Source organism: Uranotaenia lowii, chromosome 2, assembly GCF_029784155.1.
Source record: "Uranotaenia lowii strain MFRU-FL chromosome 2, ASM2978415v1, whole genome shotgun sequence".
In the NCBI taxonomy this organism is placed as follows: domain Eukaryota; kingdom Metazoa; phylum Arthropoda; class Insecta; order Diptera; family Culicidae; genus Uranotaenia; species Uranotaenia lowii.
Window position 1 is genome coordinate 140,569,363 of NC_073692.1, and position 18,988 is coordinate 140,588,350.

The 18,988-nt window shown below is 36.6% G+C and overlaps 2 protein-coding genes across 3 annotated transcripts in view; one reads left to right on the plus strand and one right to left on the minus strand.

Moving 5' to 3' along the window:
* The window catches only part of LOC129746956 (prohormone-3-like), a 169,585-nt gene that overhangs the window by 30,526 nt on the left and 120,071 nt on the right, over positions 1-18,988 (plus strand). The gene's annotated exons all lie outside the window — the stretch shown is intronic.
* Positions 12,437-18,307, minus strand: LOC129741907 (uncharacterized). The gene has a single exon (XM_055733721.1). It carries the CDS (start codon positions 18,305-18,307, stop codon positions 12,437-12,439), a length of 5,871 nt encoding a protein of 1,956 aa, XP_055589696.1.

Sequence of the window (18,988 nt, forward strand, 5' to 3'; positions counted from 1 at the left end):
TTTTGCAGGTATTCATTTCGTTATTATAATGCATGATTGAAACGATTTTTACGAATGATTAGTTGAAGTTCACATTTGGTTTTATAATAGATATAAATACAAATATTTTGCTCAAGTGAAAGTTTCCTTCGGGTTTTCTAAAGGAAATGTGCATCTTTAATTTCTTGATATGAGTGCCACTGTATACTTAAAATTGTTGAAACTTTCTACTTATCTACAATTTAAAGCTAAAGGACTAAATAATGAAATATATTTAAAAAACATGTTTCTGGTGACTTCACACCCAAAGTTAATTCTTGGAATATCTAGTAAATACAAAAACATATTTTCATCTTTTCATAAATTCAAATTTTTCACCACTCGTATTACAAGTGACAAAATCGCAGCAGTTGTCCTCCTCATTCTTGCGAACGAAGCATTGGATTGTGAATGGAGGTCCCTGAATAAAACATTACTCTCCTGCCGAGTTCTCTGGGTGACGTCGTCTTTTCGTAGCAGCAGTACAGTTTCTAACCTACTCCTCTGGGCTGAATAGAAGTTGGTGATATATGCCTGCTTACTCATACCATGCCATATACAGTCTTATAAATAGCTACACCAAAGTATTATCGTCTTGCCCGGGTTGGTTGTTTTCTTTTTGAAAACCTCGACTGTGTCCTCCCTCCGTTTGAGTCAAATGTAATGGAAGTTTCACGTCGTGCTGTGTCCTGTTCCCTACCATCCCCCATTTTTCCTCCTCCAACAGAAAAACAGCGCACGACACACATGGGATAAGACCTGAATTCTGGAGCAGCGCTTTTGCCCGGAATTGCCATCGTGAATCAACAACTTTTACCTTCCGCTGTGCTGCAGTGGTTTCGTGATATGGGGCGGCTTTTTCGCTCAAGAGTGCTAAATCGGTATAATTACCGGAGGATAATGGCACCGGCAGCAGCAGAGAGGTCCATACGTCTTTGTTCGACCATTAACACCTGCCTTATGGCTGGCTGACTGGCGAACACAAATCGTTTTCTTCCATTCACTTTGGATAAACAATGGCAGCTGTGGGCAAAAGAATTGTGGAGCCATTTCTGGGAAATTGATTGGATTACCCTCCGGCATCATTGTTGCTTTGAGATATTGGAATCGACTGCATTCTCGTTTATCTTGTCATTCTAAAATCGGGAAAATATTTTTTCGGAAAACGGAATGCATTATATTTGCATCGATTGGCAATAAAAAGTGGTATTCCCAGACAGATGTTCTGGATAAGCAAAATGCAGTAGACGTGAATATAATACAAATGAAACTAAATATTGATAAGAATGCAACAAAAATTATGAGATTTATTTCTTCAAAAATGTTTAGGAAATTATGGAATCCGAGGTTCAAATACTTGATGCCTTCTGTGTACGACATTTTTCCAATACCGAATTTCAATTTAACGTTCTTCCAAATCAGTAGGATAATGTTGGTACCGAGAAATAGCCATTGAGGTATTAGTATGTAAATTTTTTAGAGTTTCTTTGTACAATGCTTCCCCAAATTTTTTATTTAGCTCTTTTAGTTCTAGCTAAAATGCTAGACCCAAAAACTGATAACTTTTTGGAATTTAATAGTTCTAATTTGGGAATAGGTATAAAGTCGCCATTAATGTCTCAACACTCAACCGATATGGAGTTCAAAAAGTCATCTCATATGAATGAGATTTGATTCATAATCAATATTATGTTATAATCATTTGATTTTTCGTGACTCTTTGCTGGAGAAAGAAACTTATCAACTTTTTATCAGTATTTATCGCAAGTTCAATAAATGTCATAGCGTTTATGCTTTCTTACTGATACCAGTGCTCGGTATTATCATTTCATTCGGAACAGTACGAAAGTTTTGTCCGCAATGTCTTACAGGGTTCAAAAATTCCATCTGATTAAAATTTACATCGCTAGAATAAATTTTGAGCAATTTTTTTTATTTTAGATTTACTTGTTAAAATCATTAAAGTTTTGTATCGGAGTACCATCATTTTGATCAAGCGTCTCTTTACGTATGTATGTATGTAAACACGCCAATAATCAATAATTTAAAAAAAAAAAACTTTTCAAACCCACCCAACTGTAAGTCATTGTTCCGGGCTTCCAGGCATAATCAGGCTCTGATTACTCTCTGGAGCCACCTTTTTTGTTATGAGCTTATAATTTTTAGCAAACGAATTCTTTAGGCGCTTTTAATACGCTGCGGGACAAATACGAGTGTCTCGTATTTCCGTTAGCCGATAGTGTGCCACACCTTGAGTCATGTCTCAAATATTATAAATTTAATAATGAAATTATACTCGGCAAATTTGAACTTAACATTATCAGTAACTCAGAAAGACAAAATTTATAAATTTTTGTCCAGTAATTTCTGGTTTACAGATTTCGATGTTAATGATAATCGATCATAATGATAATTTCAAAAAAGTCGTGTTTTCAGGGATCGAGCTACATATTGAATCAACCGCATTTACAAAAATAATCGTGACAAATTGATGTCAAATTTAACCAAAATTGCTTCAATTAATAAATAAATAGTGTGTAAAAATAAACCAACAAACACTGAATTATTCTCTTAATTGCGGGTCATTGGGATCATAGAAAAGAAAGAAAATAAGCCGTAAATATCAAGAATACCTCGAAAAAGATAACACTACTCGCCGACAGGACTTGAACCCGCAATCTCCGTCTTCAAGTCAAAGCTAGAGTGCCTCGTGCAGAAGAAATCGAATAAGTAAGAAATATTTGAACGTTTTTGTGTGTTATGATCAACTTTCAACTAGTTGTACACTTCTTTGCCTTTTCCTGTCTGAAGCTCTCTAGCTTCGATCTTTCTTGCTTTCCATTATTTCAATTCTGTCTAGCAATTTCACCCAGAATTAAATAATTTTCCAATATGTCATAAATTAAAAATTGGAAAAAGTTATTTTATGTTATTTTTTTTTTTTTTTTGAAAATCTGAACACCAAAATAAAAGAAGGTCAGGTTAATTTTATCAAAATTACCATAGCGAAGTTGTATAAGTTTGTTTTTTATCAACCTATAACGAATTTTGTTTTCAATAAAATACACATATATAACTCTCTGGAGCCACCATGGGTATGACTTTCACGATAATCTCGTTATTAGTATGTGCATATTCAATAAAATTAATTTTAAGTTCCTATCTTCAATTAATGCATAAAATAACGTTTTTTAAGAAGTTTTATCAAAAGAAACTTTTTTTTTATGAAAAAGATCCTCAAATTCCGAGTGCTAGATGATAGTAGATGTTAGCACGTTCATCGCCCCGCACATTTTGGTAGTTTTACTTGCTGGTCCCGAAGAAATTCTAGGAGCGTAAAAATAAACAGAGAGGAGTTCAATATTTAAAAAGCATGGCGAAACTGAACGATTAATCTGAGTTAGAGAGCCTCACACGTTTTTTATGTGACGGGGCCCCCCAGTAAATACTCCCGTCACCCAAATATGAGTCCCATGGCGACGAACGTGTTAAAGGAACATAAAGTTAATTTTTAGTCCTTAACTTAAATCAAAACAAAAAACTCATGTTATTAGAAGTTTTAATTATTGATCAAAAAAGCGTATTTTGCAACTATGGTTTTCGACTCATCATTAACATATTCAAATCCTTGTATTTGTTTTTAAAAAGACTAGTTGCCTCGTTTCTACAGAGTATTGAAACTAAGTAACACTTAGCTTATTTGTTACACTGAAAGAATGTCGTTTAAGAAGACTAGAGTAACCCTAAAATATACACCTTTTTTCCTGTGAGTAGATAAATAGTTAAAAAAGTTTAGTTTTATGAATTTAAACGTTATTTAGACAAGTCCTAAAATATTCTGAATGATAGAGACTAGACCAAAAAGTTATAAAAATTAAAAAAAAGAGCTATCTCGAGCTAAAAGAAATGTTTAATTGCCCTTTGCCATCTAATAGTTTCTATGCATTTTAATAACATCAGTAGAAGAGGATTTTTGATTAAAAAATGGAGGCATCAATATGTGCGCAGGGATGTTGTGATCGTCTTCGCGCACAGAAAAACACAACAGAGAGATAATTTCGATAAAATTTTAAGTTTTAATTTAAGTTTAATTTTAAGTTTTTATTTGTACCCAATAAAAGCCATGGCAACCAATTTCTGGATCTTCCAGAGCTAGAAGGCGCCAAAAGCAATTAAGGCTTACTGACGCTCATCCATCTTTATGTAGGAGGTTTAAGGGCCCATTTTCACTATCACTGTACTCTTCACGTGGCATCAGTGAAATGAATACTTGGATGTGATTTTTAATCTCCCTTATGGGATACAAAAACGCTTTTATCCGGAAAGGAGCAAATAATCGAAAAAAGTCATTTTCCTTAAAAATCAAGGCATCTCGAACTTTTTTTATCTGATTAACCCAAAGCTTGCCAGATTACCCGTTTTTACTTGGACATATCCGAATGATTTATACTAATTTTGAGAAAGGCACGATCTACCCGTTTGTCCGCATTTTGTTGAAAAAAAAACCCAGATCTAAATAATCCGGTTTCATTCATTTTATTTGCAAAATCAAACAAAACTTTTAGAAATAAAATTTTTAGTAAAATGATCACGAACGGTTTCAAAAAGCTTAAAACACAATTCAACATCAGCTATTGAAGAATGTCATATTACTCAAGGAGAATAACATTAAACGATATGACTGATTTTTTTTTTTGACATAGATACTCTTAGTTGTTTTGATAACGATGAAAAATCTTCTCTTTAAATATATGGTAACATCACGTTAAGATCTTATTTGAATCTTAGACCATCTTGAATTGATTTAAATGATTCATAATGATTCATGACTTATAAATGATTTGTTCAAAATGTATTCTGTTAGTTCGCGAATGGAATGACATCATTTTTGTGATTCCATTAGAATTTTATAATTGTAAAAAAAAATTAAAAATATCGAGATGTTATTCAATCCCCTTTTTTTCTTCCATGATTCTTAAAAACTTTCAGATTTTTAAAAACTAATAGAATTTAGAAAATTTATAGGGCTAAATTTTTTAACTGAAATTCATCATTCGATCCAACACTAAGTATAAGAGGTCAAAAACCGGTTTTTGATTCAATAACATCTTCGAACACAAGAAGCTTGGAAAATAAAAACAGTAGTCTCAAGAAAAATTTGAACCAAGGTCCAAAACAAATTAAGAAAGTTTTGAACCAAATATTAGAACTGAGGAAAAAAATAAAATGTTATTTTTATAATATGTTCTATTTAACATTGTAAATACATAAACGCTAAAATGATTGAAATTTTTCTTTCTGATTTTGCCTAAATCAAAGTCTCTCAAATTTTTTTTACAAACGCTGAAAACGCGTTCTTTGAATTTAAGAAGTGAATTCAAGTAGGAAATACAAATAACTTTAGATCTCTACGTGAATTGAAAGATTTTAATGCTTTTCTGTAAAAAAAATTATTTTTCAACTCGATGTGAAGTTGCTATGAATCATAATTCCATGAGTATTGTTGATGTTCTAATTTTATTTGATCAGAACTAAAACATTCATGTTTTGATGAATATAATGAAACGTGAATTGAAAAGAAGATCATATAATTCAGAGTAGATAATGAAATGCATCTCAGTTAACAGACATCGAAAAACAAAATTTAATTTGGAATTTGTTCAAAAAAAAAAATTGAAGCATAAAAAACCCAATACAGAAGGGTTGTTTGGTAATACTGGAAGTAGAGATGTGCCATGTCTGCAAATTTGGTATACGGTGAAGAACACTTCTAACGATATTTTGGCAAAAAAGTATAACCTGCGACTATATGACTTAACCTGCGAAAAATTGCGACACATTTCAACAAAACATTCTTGGCACAATTTTCTAGGGTTTAATCGAAAATGGACATAACGATGTCTAGAATCCTCTGTAAACTAAGAAATCATTATCTATTCTATTATTCAAAACTGATAAATTTCTTCGTTGATTTTTGCCTCTAGAGGTAGGTACCAGCCTTGAAATTTCATCAAATATAAGTAGGGCAGGAACGGGCTATATGCGCCTATTAAGCAGAACACTGATTTAATCAAATATCACATCGAATATGTGTACAACAACTATATACACGTATGCAGGCATCTGTTTTCTATACATTGGAGTAATTTTTATGTTAAAAGTTTCTTCCGTTTCCAAGAAAATGATTTTTTTATAAGTGTTGTCTAAAATGCAGAACCTCAAACAGTGCGGGCTAAATGCGCCTATTCATGTTTTGAACAAAATTTCTGTTTTTTGGGCAATATTTCAGTATAAGATAACTGAAACTGCTAGAAAGTAATAATTTCCGTACGACAAAGCTGAAGTTTTATAAAAATATATGTATATTATAATTTTATGGAATAAAACAAAATTAAGGGTTGCCATACTATGGAGGCAGTTCATCCATGAGAAAAACTTTATCAAATCTGTTTTTAGATCTTCAATTCTCTATTAAGATGTTATTCAGAGCTTAGATTTGAAGTTTCAATGATGAAAATCATCTATTTATTCTAATTAACCTGTTATTTTAGGATGGAGGCATTTTACAAACATGATGGGGGCATACAAAAACACTCTATTATTCCACTATATAATCATTATTAAACCTCCACAAAAGCTGAAATATGTTTCATTTCTAAAGTTTATTTGAGTAAGAAACAAAAACCATCCTAGTTTTTGTTTTAAGCTTCTTTACGTATAATTTTTAAAAGTCGAAATATTACATCAAAATGTATCAAAACCTTGTATGATTTTTTAATTTTTTTTGAGTTTGTAAATTCATAAAATTCTTCCTTGCCTTATGTTCTAAGCTTATCACCCTAAAAATGCATTGGTCAGATAAGCTGTCTAGCCAGCCATTTCATCAAACAGCCGTAGGGTCATTTAACCCGATAGGCCCATTTAGGAAACCTTTCCCCTATGGGTGATAAAAAAGTTGATTACAGGAAATTAAAAAAAAAAATTGAAGCAAAAAACAACGCAATAATCTAAACTCAATATGATAGAAGCACAAATGAAAGATTTCCTCGACTAATTAGCCACTGTCTCTATTCACTCCATCTGGGGAGTGAAAAAAAAGCAGTTTAAAGATTGATAGTAAAAATACTTACAACTTTCTTCTTGATTGAGTTCTGTTCTGCCGTGATATGCTGTAGTGACGTATATACCATTTTTAAATTTCGCCAATATGAGCATTTTTCTCTTTTTTCCCATTCTCCACTTCTCCGGGACTTTTCATAAAATAAGATCTGTATAAAATATCACCTTCCATGAGAAGTCCCGGAAAAGTAGAAAATGGGGATGAAGAGAAAAACAACTTCGCATATCACAGCAAGGTTAAGGTCCTACTAATAAAATTTTAAAGAAATAGATATTTTAAAGATTTCAAAGAAATATAGAAAATAGTCCGAAATCTGCCCCGATTTTTCTCATTTTGGCTCAAAGGCTCCATTTGTTGGCTCCGTTTGTCGATAAAAAGCTTTTTCAAGAAATTTAATTTTCTTACATTTTATACATGGCATCAAGATACTAGCAATGCACGGAAGGAGCTAAGTTGGCCTTGCTCGGGTACGGTCGCATGTTATTCCGCGGTCGTGTTTTGCTTCGTGATTCATCGAAATATTTTTTTTTCATTACCTTCATGACCAAGTTTCAATAAGTTTAACAGTACAGTGAATTCTTTTACATCAATCGAGTTTTTGTTCAATGTGAATATATTTTTATACGGTTCACAGCTATGACTACAGCTACTGGATTCTAACTAGCATTTTTTCAGATCTGAGAAGAAAATGCACGTTCTGCAATTGTGAAAAATATACGAATTTCAGTCGATTTGAATCGCGGATCCAGTTAAATTTCTTTTCAAACAGTGATAAAAAGGGAAATCTTCCACTTATTATTGAAAAATCCCCTGATTGTGCGTTTTGTGACAGGAAGAAACATGTTGAAGGAGAGAAAAAAAACTCAAATTCCAGCGCCCTGTGGGAGTGGTTTTTTTGGTAGCCTGCTAAGCTTAACTGAAAGCCTGAAAGAGTGCTAACAATTTTTAAAATCCGGAAGATTGAAATTGATCAAGTGATAGGTTAATCTAGACGGATGGAACCAGTTCAGTGACCACCATCACCTTCGGAGCTTCAGAAAGTGGACTCCTTCGTGGATTCAATGACCAGTGTTTCCAGGAGGACTTTCAGATCAACAATTAGCATCTTCTATAACATTTTTGGTGAGCCCGTTCCATTTTTTACTTTCGTTTTTTATTGCTGTTTGACTTTTCAGTTTTTTTATAAACAATACAACATTCGTATTTAAATTAAGTGTATCTAATAGATTGCCTGATTCTATTTTAAACTGACATTGTTGATACCTCAGTATCAAATGAAAGTTTTTTAGATAAGGCTTCTCTGAGTTGATCCATGATGCAAAAATACTTTTTATTTTGAAATAATTTACTATGGAAATCAATAATATATAGTTGAAGTAGGGACACACAGAAAAAAAAATAAAGGATGCATAAAAATGTATTAAAGTTTTGAATTTTAAAAAGTTGTCTGGTAAAATTTTAACTAAATACTAACTTCGCTACTTAACTAGACCAAAAATGATTTTTGAACAAGAAACATATTTTTTTATATTCGATTTACATAAACCCAAATGTAATATTTTTTTTATTCTAAATCTAATTGCGGTGAGTATAATGTTGGTAAGTTTCGTAATTTCCTAATTCCTTAACAGCATTTAATGTATCAATATTCTATATATACTTCCCAAATGACATAAATTCATATTTAGGTTTTTCTATATTCAAAATATAATATGAAGCGTTTGGTAGGGATCTCCACGCTTCATTCCGCCCCTGTATCCTGTATCTTTCGCGGTTTTCATCACATGGTTGGCCTGGCCGTAGTAATATCTGCAATGCATAGCAATATGTAACAGGTAATACGCTGAAAAGAAAAATGAAAGACGGAAGTCTTCCATTTTCCAGGATGCTTGCATGTTTTGGCCATGTTGATGTTAGAAGAAGAAGAAGAAGAAGATACTAGCAATGTACGATTTAAAACCATACAATTAAGCACAACATATGAGGATTTCCGAGTTTGGAGAAATAGAGAGGTTTTCTGAGGAGAAGTGAATCATTTATTTCATTTTTTTTTTTTCAAATAAAGTAAAAATTGTTGATCCTTAAATATCTGATAAAAATGTACAACATAATAACTTACCCCTCAAGAAAATTAAACTTGAGGCAACATGTTGTTACAGTTCTACAACAAATGCTTCTTAAGAAGGTACACATTACCAACTATAACGGAATGGGAAATTTCCGATTTTCCTATGGCGCCCCTTTTGGTTGTTTTTGAAATTTTAAAGTCGATATTATGTCGATATTTGTCTAATATTATTAGACAAAAAAAAAGTTTTGCCAGATAACACCAGATTTAAAATTACGCATTTTTAAATCATTTGGCATCAAATTTAAAACTTCTATGTTTCCGATTTTCTTTAGTCCGCTTTTGGCGATTTTTGAGGGTCACAAAACCGAAACTTTGAGTGCTTTGAAACACCCCCCAAATCAAGTCCGATAGACCTGAAAGTCACCTGAAAGTCAAGTTCACAAGTCAATTTTGGGCCAATCTACAAAACCTATATAGTAGGGAATTAATTTTTTAGAAGCCGTTGAAATTAACATCATAACTTATTAGGCAAAAAAATTATAAGCTATTTAACTGGGGTATGTCTTTTATTTAGCATTGAAAATCACAAATTTAATTGACATCACTGTTTGGTGCCTAGTGAGGTATTGCATGTCTACTTTTCATGCAATACTTACCTAGCCAACCAGCAGTGATGTTACTTGAATTTATTGTTTTTCAATGCCAAAAGACATACCCCTGTTAAACATCTAATAACATTTTTGCCTAATAAGATACAAATTTACGGTCCTTTACAAAGTTGTTCAACGAAAAATTTCGTTCACAGAATTTTTGAATTGGCAAAAAAACCATAAGCAGGCTCGGTTCCACAGAAGAAAGCCGCCGACCGTGGCCTAGAGGATAGCGTTCAAGTCTTCCAAGCCAGAGGTCATGAGATCGAATCCCGGTCACGGCATACATAGTACACTTTCTGTGGGTCGGTGGTTTTAGTATTTGTAAGATGCTAGCCATCTTATCCTTGAAAGATGTACGCCTTAGAGTTAAGTAAATTAGATCTCTTCAAAGAAACATGAAGTTTCACTGAGATCCTATATGTGTGTGTTCGTTTTAAAAAAAAAAACCAAAATGATGATGATTTTTCAGTACAAAATATTCAATTTTCTCATACAAATATAAAAAATCAAATCGACTCATGTAAACGTTTGTTAACGTTACACAAACATATAACAAAAAATCAAGAGTAAGTTTTAGACCAAAACGAAGCTTTTGAGATGCCAGGTTTCGAAAAATTCAAAAATTACCCCAAATCGACTTAGTCTAATGGGACATAAAATCATGGCTTGAAATAAGATTTACCTAGCATGCATCATTTGTTGGTCAGGATACCGAAATCAAAGTTTAATCTCACATTTTACAGAACTTTAGGCAAATTTTGGTTACACAGTTGGTGTTTTATAAAAATTTCACTAAACAGTTGAAATATGTCTAATTGCAAGTGTTTTGAATTCGGTTTCAAAGTTTTATTAATGTTTTTAAAATGTCTTTATATTTTCTGTAAAAACAACCCCTAACAGCTCGCAACCGAAAGGTGAATGCATCGTCAGCGGAAAACTTCTTATTTATGACAGTTCACAGACATCCATTCATATTCCTAAGATCCTCTCATGGGCACCTTACGATATACTGCTAACAAGCAGCAGCTTTCGTTAGCACCACAATCTGTGTGGAAGATGCCCTCGAATGTATGTAGGTTTTTATGTATGATTGTGTCCGCTTTTTGAACCGCTTCGTGGAAGGTTGTCTGCTGGGGCCATCGGAACCATTACTTTTGATTTTTTAAGTGGACCGAAAATTCGATGGGATGTGAACCTTTTACACATAACCCACCGGGTAGCAATCAGCTGGGAGTGGGTTTATTGAAACTTACGGTCTTTGGGATTGCTGCTAGCTTTAAAATAAATTGGTATGTTCTGTTCTTGAATTCGGGAGAAAGGATAAGTGTCTGCCAGACTAGTTCTTGGATTCAGTAGGGTTTGTATTTATATATTTAAACTGGATATTTCGCGCAATTTTTAAGAAATTTCAATAGTTCAAACTGTTTCCACTCAAAGTTTGAAACAATACAAACAACTTTTGAGAGTTCCAAATTCAAACAAGGCTGAAGCCAAAGGTGCAACTAAACCACCTTAAACAGAATTAACATGGCGTGATGATTTTGCTGATTCAAACTGCTTGTAAATCATAATTTGTAAACATAATAAACGCTTCGTCTCTCCGACAGTAAAAAAAAACTAATAAAAGTGAACGAAAGCGCAAAAAATTCTCGGTCACATGTTGTTTTATAACCGGCAACGCACCAAGAAGTAGTGTCTATTCAAGGATGTGCCATAAAGCTTGTTGTGTATGTGTGTGTGCTTTCAGAATTATCATTGTTGAGTAAACTCTTTCGGATCTCAATAAGAACACCGTTCTTGTAGCAGTTTTATACAGCTCAAACTGGAATGTATGTTAAGGATTAATAACAGATACTTTCAATTATTTCGATTTAAACTTACAATTATTTAGTGTTACTGCAACTCCAATTATGGACACTAGGTCACCCTATCCACTGCCTTTCTTTCCAATTCTAAATTGGCTTATTTGAAGGGAGCAGTTTATAAACCTGTTCAAGCTACTGAAGTTGTTAGCGATACTATTTTATAATTTGTTTTAATGCTACTTACATTTGCTTTGTAAATAATTAACGCACGTTATTGCTGATCGTTTTTGAGATCTCCTTACCCAAACTAACTCGATTCGGAAACCCTAAAGAGGAACGAATACTTTGATGTGTTCAACCGCAATCACAAAACGGAACTTTTATAACTTACTTTCGGGTTACGTTTGTCGATGCTGAGCTCTTTTAATTTACAGCACTTGGTGTGAGGGCTCAACGAACTTTAGATTTGCCTACGGCAGATGCGCATAGAGGATGTAACCTATCAAAAAATTTGTTACAGATCGATTGGGTTGGTTGGGATTTTACCTAACATACCTGATTGCAGATTGCAGATTGCAAGTTAGAATCTTTTCAATGAGGTCCTATATCCTACTATTATTATCTATTAATAAACTATCTCCGACACTTAGAAGTTTTTAACTTACTACGAATAATCCACGCTTTAATTCCCAACTTCCTTTTCTTCTTCTCCCTTATTTTCTTCCTCTTACTATCAAATTGCACCTCTGTCACTGATCTGTCACTAGACCTACTGCGGTGTTTTTAACCCAGTCATGTTCGTCGAATGAGTAGATTGCTCGTGCAGATGTGGCCGTGTCAACACCCCCGCCCGTAATTCCGGTGACTCCTCTGGCTGTCCGGACTTACTTCCTGTGTCTAACTCCAAAACGGCCAAGTTCACAACTGCTCGACGATTGATTCCCTTTGCGGTCCGTACCAGAACTTGCCGAGTGCGCCCATCAGGTCCTTCAAACAATTCAACGATGATACCTCTTACCCATTGCTTTCGATTCTTGCCACTAACCACCAATACCAGATCGCCTTTTCTTATTTGCTTTCGGTCCTCGAACCATTTAGTACGTCTGTTTATCATTGGAAGATATTCCTTATACCACCGCTGCCACATTTGGTCGGCCAGGTATTGAGACCGCTTGAAAATATCCTTTAGTGCATCTGATAACTGAGTTTCGTCAACAGGGTCGCCATCCGCTTTCTTCACCGTCCGTAGGAAATGATTGGGGGTTAAAGCTTCCTCTTCCGCCGGGCCTTGGGGTACATAGGTGAGTGGACGCATATTTATCATATCTTGAGCTTCCGCTAAAGTTGTTAATAAGATTTCGTCGGTAAGTTTACGACCATCGTCGAAAGCTTTCAATGATTCTTTAACTGAACGAACCATTCGTTCCCATATGCCGCCCATATGAGGGGTTCCGGGTGGATTGAAAGTCCACTTGATATGAGAACTTATAATTGTTTCAGCGCATTCATAGTCAATCTTCTTGCGAAGTTCGTTCCACGTCCCAACAAAATTAGTGCCATTATCTGAAAAGAATTCGTTTGGCGTTCCTTGTTTACAGATGAATCTTCGTAGAGCCATAAGGCAGGATTCAGTTGATAAACTGTAGACAAGCTCTAAATGAACAGCTCGTATAACCATACAAGTAAACACTGCTACCCATCTTTTTTCTTTACGTCTTCCTACAGTGACCTCGATCGGTCCTAGGTAGTCCACTCCAACTGAGCTAAAGGGACCGAATTGAGTAGTAACTCTTTGTATAGGCAGAGGGCCCATTTGGGGAACTTCCGGGTGACATCTGTATACCTTGCACCAAATGCAAAGTTTTGCTACTTGTTGAATGGCTGTGCGTAAACCCGGAATGTAGAACTTTTGCCTTAACTCATTGAATACTGTCTCGCGATTGGCGTGTCCATAACGTTCATGGTAGCTTTGTATTAGTAAACGAGTAGCTGCATGTTTTTTTGGTAAGATAATAGGGTATTTTTTATCGAAGGGTATGTGTTCTGCGTAGGCTAAGCGGCCACCCACGCGAATAACACCTTCGATATCCATAATAGGAGTCAACTGATACAGGGGACTAGTTTTACTAATAAGTGGCTTACCTAAATTTCTGCTGCCGCTTTCAATTTTAGACAATATGTGGGTTTCGTCTGGGAAGGCTTCTAACTGAGTGTTTTTCCACAGCACAAATTCAGCCTTCAGCAGTTCCTCTTGTTGTAGTGGACATATTACCGTAGAAAGGTTTGCCAGAATCAACTTCACTAGCCCTTTTTCCGCTTTCACACACCATATGGGTTTCTGTTCTTTTTTTCGTTTTAAGTTACAGATGAATCTGTAAACGGTTGCCAGGACACGAAGTAATCGATTTAAACTAGAAAAATCTTCCACATTGATAACGAATTTATGAGAGTGACATTCGTGGTAATTAAGGAAAACCGATTTCATTTCTTCCTGTGTACAAGTAAGCGATTGGTTTTCAGATAGCCATTGGTTCGCTGGTTCATATAAAAACGGGGGGCCTTTGAACCAAGAACTGTTGGAATGTAAGGGTGGACCCACTCCCCATTTGGTGAGTACATCTGCGATGTTCTGCTTACTCGCTATCCACCGCCAATCGGAGATATTTGTAAGTTCTTGGATTTCCGATATTCGGAACGAAACGAATTGTTGAAATTTATGTGGATCCGATTGAATCCAGCTTAAGGCAGTCTGCGAGTCTGTCCAAAAGAAACAACGCTCAACCTTCAAGCTATGGTTTTGAAGAACAGATTTAACTAGATTAGCGCTAAGCAATGCTGCCATCAGCTCTAATCGCGGGATCGAAATTCGCTTCAACGGTGCTACTTTGGTTCGTGATATTATGAGAGAACATTTCACTCCTACCGCTGACGAAATTCTAAAATAAACGGCGCTACCATATGCCTGCTCACTAGCGTCAGAGAACGCGTGAATTTCTATTGATTCCACGTCCTTAGAGTGAAGGTCTCCCAGATAGCATCTATCTATTTGTATTTGCTCTACAAGAGGGAGTAACGAAATCCAGCGTTGCCACTTTTCCCACGACTCGTCGTTTATGGTCTCGTCCCACTCGCAGCCCGCCCGCCAGAGTTCCTGTATCAGGATTTTCCCGTGTACAGTGAACGGAGTCAGAAGGCCAAGGGGATCGAAAAATCCCATGATGCAGCTCATTACAATCCGTTTGGTTGGTCTGGATTCTCCGTTGAGGTATTTCAGAACATCTTGTCGATGGGCAGTTGAAAAGGAAAAGGCGTCGTCTTGAGGGTTCCATATAATGCCCAGTACACGTTCGTTTTCAGTCTGCTTATCTTTGTTGAAGTGGATTTGTTGATCTACTTTCACTTCGCCGATGCTTTCGAGGACTTTTTTACAATTTGATACCCAATTTCGTATATAGAACCCAGCTTTACTGTGGATGAGACGCACTTGCGCGATCCGTTCGATTGCTTCTTCAGATGAATCTACACTATCATAGTAGTCATCTACGTAGTGGTTGTCTATGATAGCTGCTGAGGCTTCTGGATAGTTTGGAGCGTATTCTTCAGCGTTACGATTTTTCACGTATTGAGCGGAACAAGGCGAGCAGGTTGCTCCAAAGGTTGCAACGTCCATAACGTAAATCTGCACCGGCTCCGAGGGATTTTTTCTGAAGAGAAAGCGTTGGAATTGTTTATCTTCATTTCTTATCCGGAGTTGGTGATACATTTCCATAATGTCTGCACCGAACGCTACACGACGCTCCCGGAATCTGTTAATAACAGCCGGTAGAGACACGAGCATATCTGGGCCCTTTAAAAGCTGAGAATTAAGCGATGTTCCGTTCACTTGGGCAGCCGCGTCCCACACAAGACGAATTTTTCCCGGTTTACTTTTGCTGGTGATAGCATTCAGAGGCAAATACCAAACTTTGTGAGGTTCCGTTGATGATATTTCATCTGCAGAGGCGACGTGGGCATAACCTTTTTGTAGGTAGTCGACGATTTGCTTGCAGACCTTGCTGTGCAACTCCGGATTCGACGAGAACCGTTTTTCGAGTTGTTTAAAGCGTTTTAAAGCCATCCAGTAGCTGTCCGGAAAATGTGGATCATCTGTTTTCCATATCAAGCCAGTTTCATATCTATCGCCGATTCTTACCGTAGTTGACTCGAGAATTTTTCGAGCTCTCATATCCTCGTGGGATTCACGAGGAGTTTTGAAAACCGATTCTTCTAATGTATATTGAAATTTAAGGAGGTCGTGAATTTCTTGGTTTGTCGGCTCTGCATGAACGTGGAAATAATCATTCGCATTGCCAGAAACATAATCCTTTACGGGCCCGTGGACCGTCCATCCGAGTTTGGATCGTACTGCGATGGGCTCTCCTGCTTTGCCAACCTTAGTTTCCAACGGTGCAATCAGATTGAGGTTGTTCAAGCCGATAAGAATTCCCGGGCGGTCTCCTCCGTACGATTGCACTGATAGCCCCCGCAGATAATCGTACTGATTGATCAATTCCTTGACATTTAGATTTTGGTTTGGTAAGAGAAGCTCGCTAACGGTGCGAACATTTTGAAGAAGCCATTTTTTCCCATCGGTGACGGAAGATATCTTTACGTTTGCTCGCATAGAGTCTTTCTCTATCCGTGAAATGTCAGCTGTCCATTTGATAGTGAGGTGTTCTTTTTCACCCTTCAACGATAATTTTTTGGCTAGAGATTTTTCCATAAGCGTGACTGAGGCACCTTCGTCTAAAAATGCGACTGTGTTGATCGATTGATTTCCAAACGTCAGTATTACCGGCATCATACGAAACATGATCTTGGTATCTTTTGGAGAATGTGTATTCAAAGAGACAATCTCTCCTGATGGATGGAGTAGTGGATGATGTTTTTCCTGGCATTGCTCTACGTCGCAACGAATTTTCCGAAACCTACAGGGCAACCTACCATGTTCATTTAAACAGATGTGACACAATTTCCATTTGTTAACAATCTCAAAACGCTCTGCTTCAGGTAATCTTTTGAAGTCCTCACAGAAACGCAGTCTGTGATCTGTGCGATTGCACACTTTGCACGGTTTTTGAGAATGAAAACTCTGAGCAGTTGTCCTCTCGCCGTCGTCATAATTGTGGTTAAACACGGAAAACTTTTCGGTGCCTTTCAGTTTATTCATATTTTTCGTTTCCCCTATGGACTCTATCTCAACGTTTGCTTCGCAAGCTTCGTCGACGATTCTTGAGATAAACTTGGTGAATATGCGGAGGTTGACGGTCGATTTCCTTTTCTTATAACGAACCCATTCTCGTTTATCTCCTGAAGGCAATTTACTGACTAAGTCCTGAATCAACGTAGGATTGTTCAGATGGGCTTGTAATTGGGCCGCTTCGAGGTGGTTGCACAACTGTTCGACAGCATTACCAAACGGTATGTATGTGGAAAGTTTATCGGCTTTAGGAGGTTGTAACTTCCGCACCTTCTCCGTAAAACAATGCAACAGCAACTCAGGGCGACCATATAACTTGCGCAACTTTTTCATTATTTTAGGAACCAGCTGGGGAAACAGTAACTGACCACGAACACTCTCCAGGGCTGTACCTGTTAGGCTTTCTTGCAACCGAACGAGATTCTCGACATCGTTGTATCCACAGGCTTTGGTTGAGGAGGTAAAACTGCTGAAAAAGAGTGGCCATTCCTCAGCTTTCCCCGAAAAATGAGGAAGCTTCCGGGTGAGGCCATTTCTCGCTGCCAGTTGAGCTCTGGTTGGTCTACTACGAGGGGATATGTTTGTTGATATGGAACAATCACTTTCAGATTCAGATTCACTTGCCACCGACGAGTCATTCGAAGCGCAAGTCTTAGGATCATCAGAACTATCGGATTCTTGAGGACAAGTTTTCTTCGATACCGGAATCACAGACTTAATCGATGACATACTGTTTCTTCTAGTCAGCGGTGTTGAAGTTTTCTTGTTTTGTTGGATGGAAGGTGCCGTTTGATTTGCTTTGATCGTTAATTGTGCCAGTTCTTCGTCAACAGCATTCATTTGCTCTTGGAACGAGCTACGCATTTGTTTTAAACGTTCCACGTCTGCTTTTTTTTCGAGAAGAACTTTTTCCATCATTTCCCTCTCTAATTCTCGTTCTCTTTCTCGGAGCTCGGCTTCGATAGCGTATTGTCGAGCCTTGAACGCAATTTCGTAATCCTGCCGTTCAATTTCCAGAATGCGATCTTCTTCTTGTTTTTTGCTTCGTGCCTTCTGTTCATCCTGTTGACTTTTACGTTTGTCTTCGTCGGAGGAACTAGATTGATGTTCGGACCTTTTGCTGGACTTTTCCGATCCGTCCCCCTTTTTTGCCGACGCTGCTTTTCGTGCCGCTGCTGATGATTCCTGTTTCCGTAACAGCTTTGAATAGGTCTGCTGGCACAGTTCGGCAGGGCAGAACCACTTTTTTTGTCGTTTGACGGATTCGGTAACTCCGACACATCGGAAGTGGAACCATCCTTCGCATCCATTGCAGCATACCATGCCCTCATTTTGGGTCGAAGCGCTTCCACATTTTACACAGGGAGTTAGGGTGTAATCTTGTCCGCTGGTACTTTCCATTTGGAGGATTGATCCGTAAATAATTTTTGAGTTTGTTGAGTAAACTCTTTCGGATCTCAATAAGAACACCGTTCTTGTAGCAGTTTTATACAGCTCAAACTGGAATGTATGTTAAGGATTAATAACAGATACTTTCAATTATTTCGATTTAAACTTACAATTATTTAGTGTTACTGCAACTCCAATTATGGACACTAGGTCACCCTATCCACTGCCTTTCTTTCCAATTCTAAATTGGCTTATTTGAAGGGAGCAGTTTATAAACCTGTTCAAGCTACTGAAGTTGTTAGCGATACTATTTTATAATTTGTTTTAATGCTACTTACATTTGCTTTGTAAATAATTAACGCACGTTATTGCTGATCGTTTTTGAGATCTCCTTACCCAAACTAACTCGATTCGGAAACCCTAAAGAGGAACGAATACTTTGATGTGTTCAACCGCAATCACAAAACGGAACTTTTATAACTTACTTTCGGGTTACGTTTGTCGATGCTGAGCTCTTTTAATTTACAGCACTTGGTGTGAGGGCTCAACGAACTTTAGATTTGCCTACGGCAGATGCGCATAGAGGATGTAACCTATCAAAAAATTTGTTACAGATCGATTGGGTTGGTTGGGATTTTACCTAACATACCTGATTGCAGATTGCAGATTGCAAGTTAGAATCTTTTCAATGAG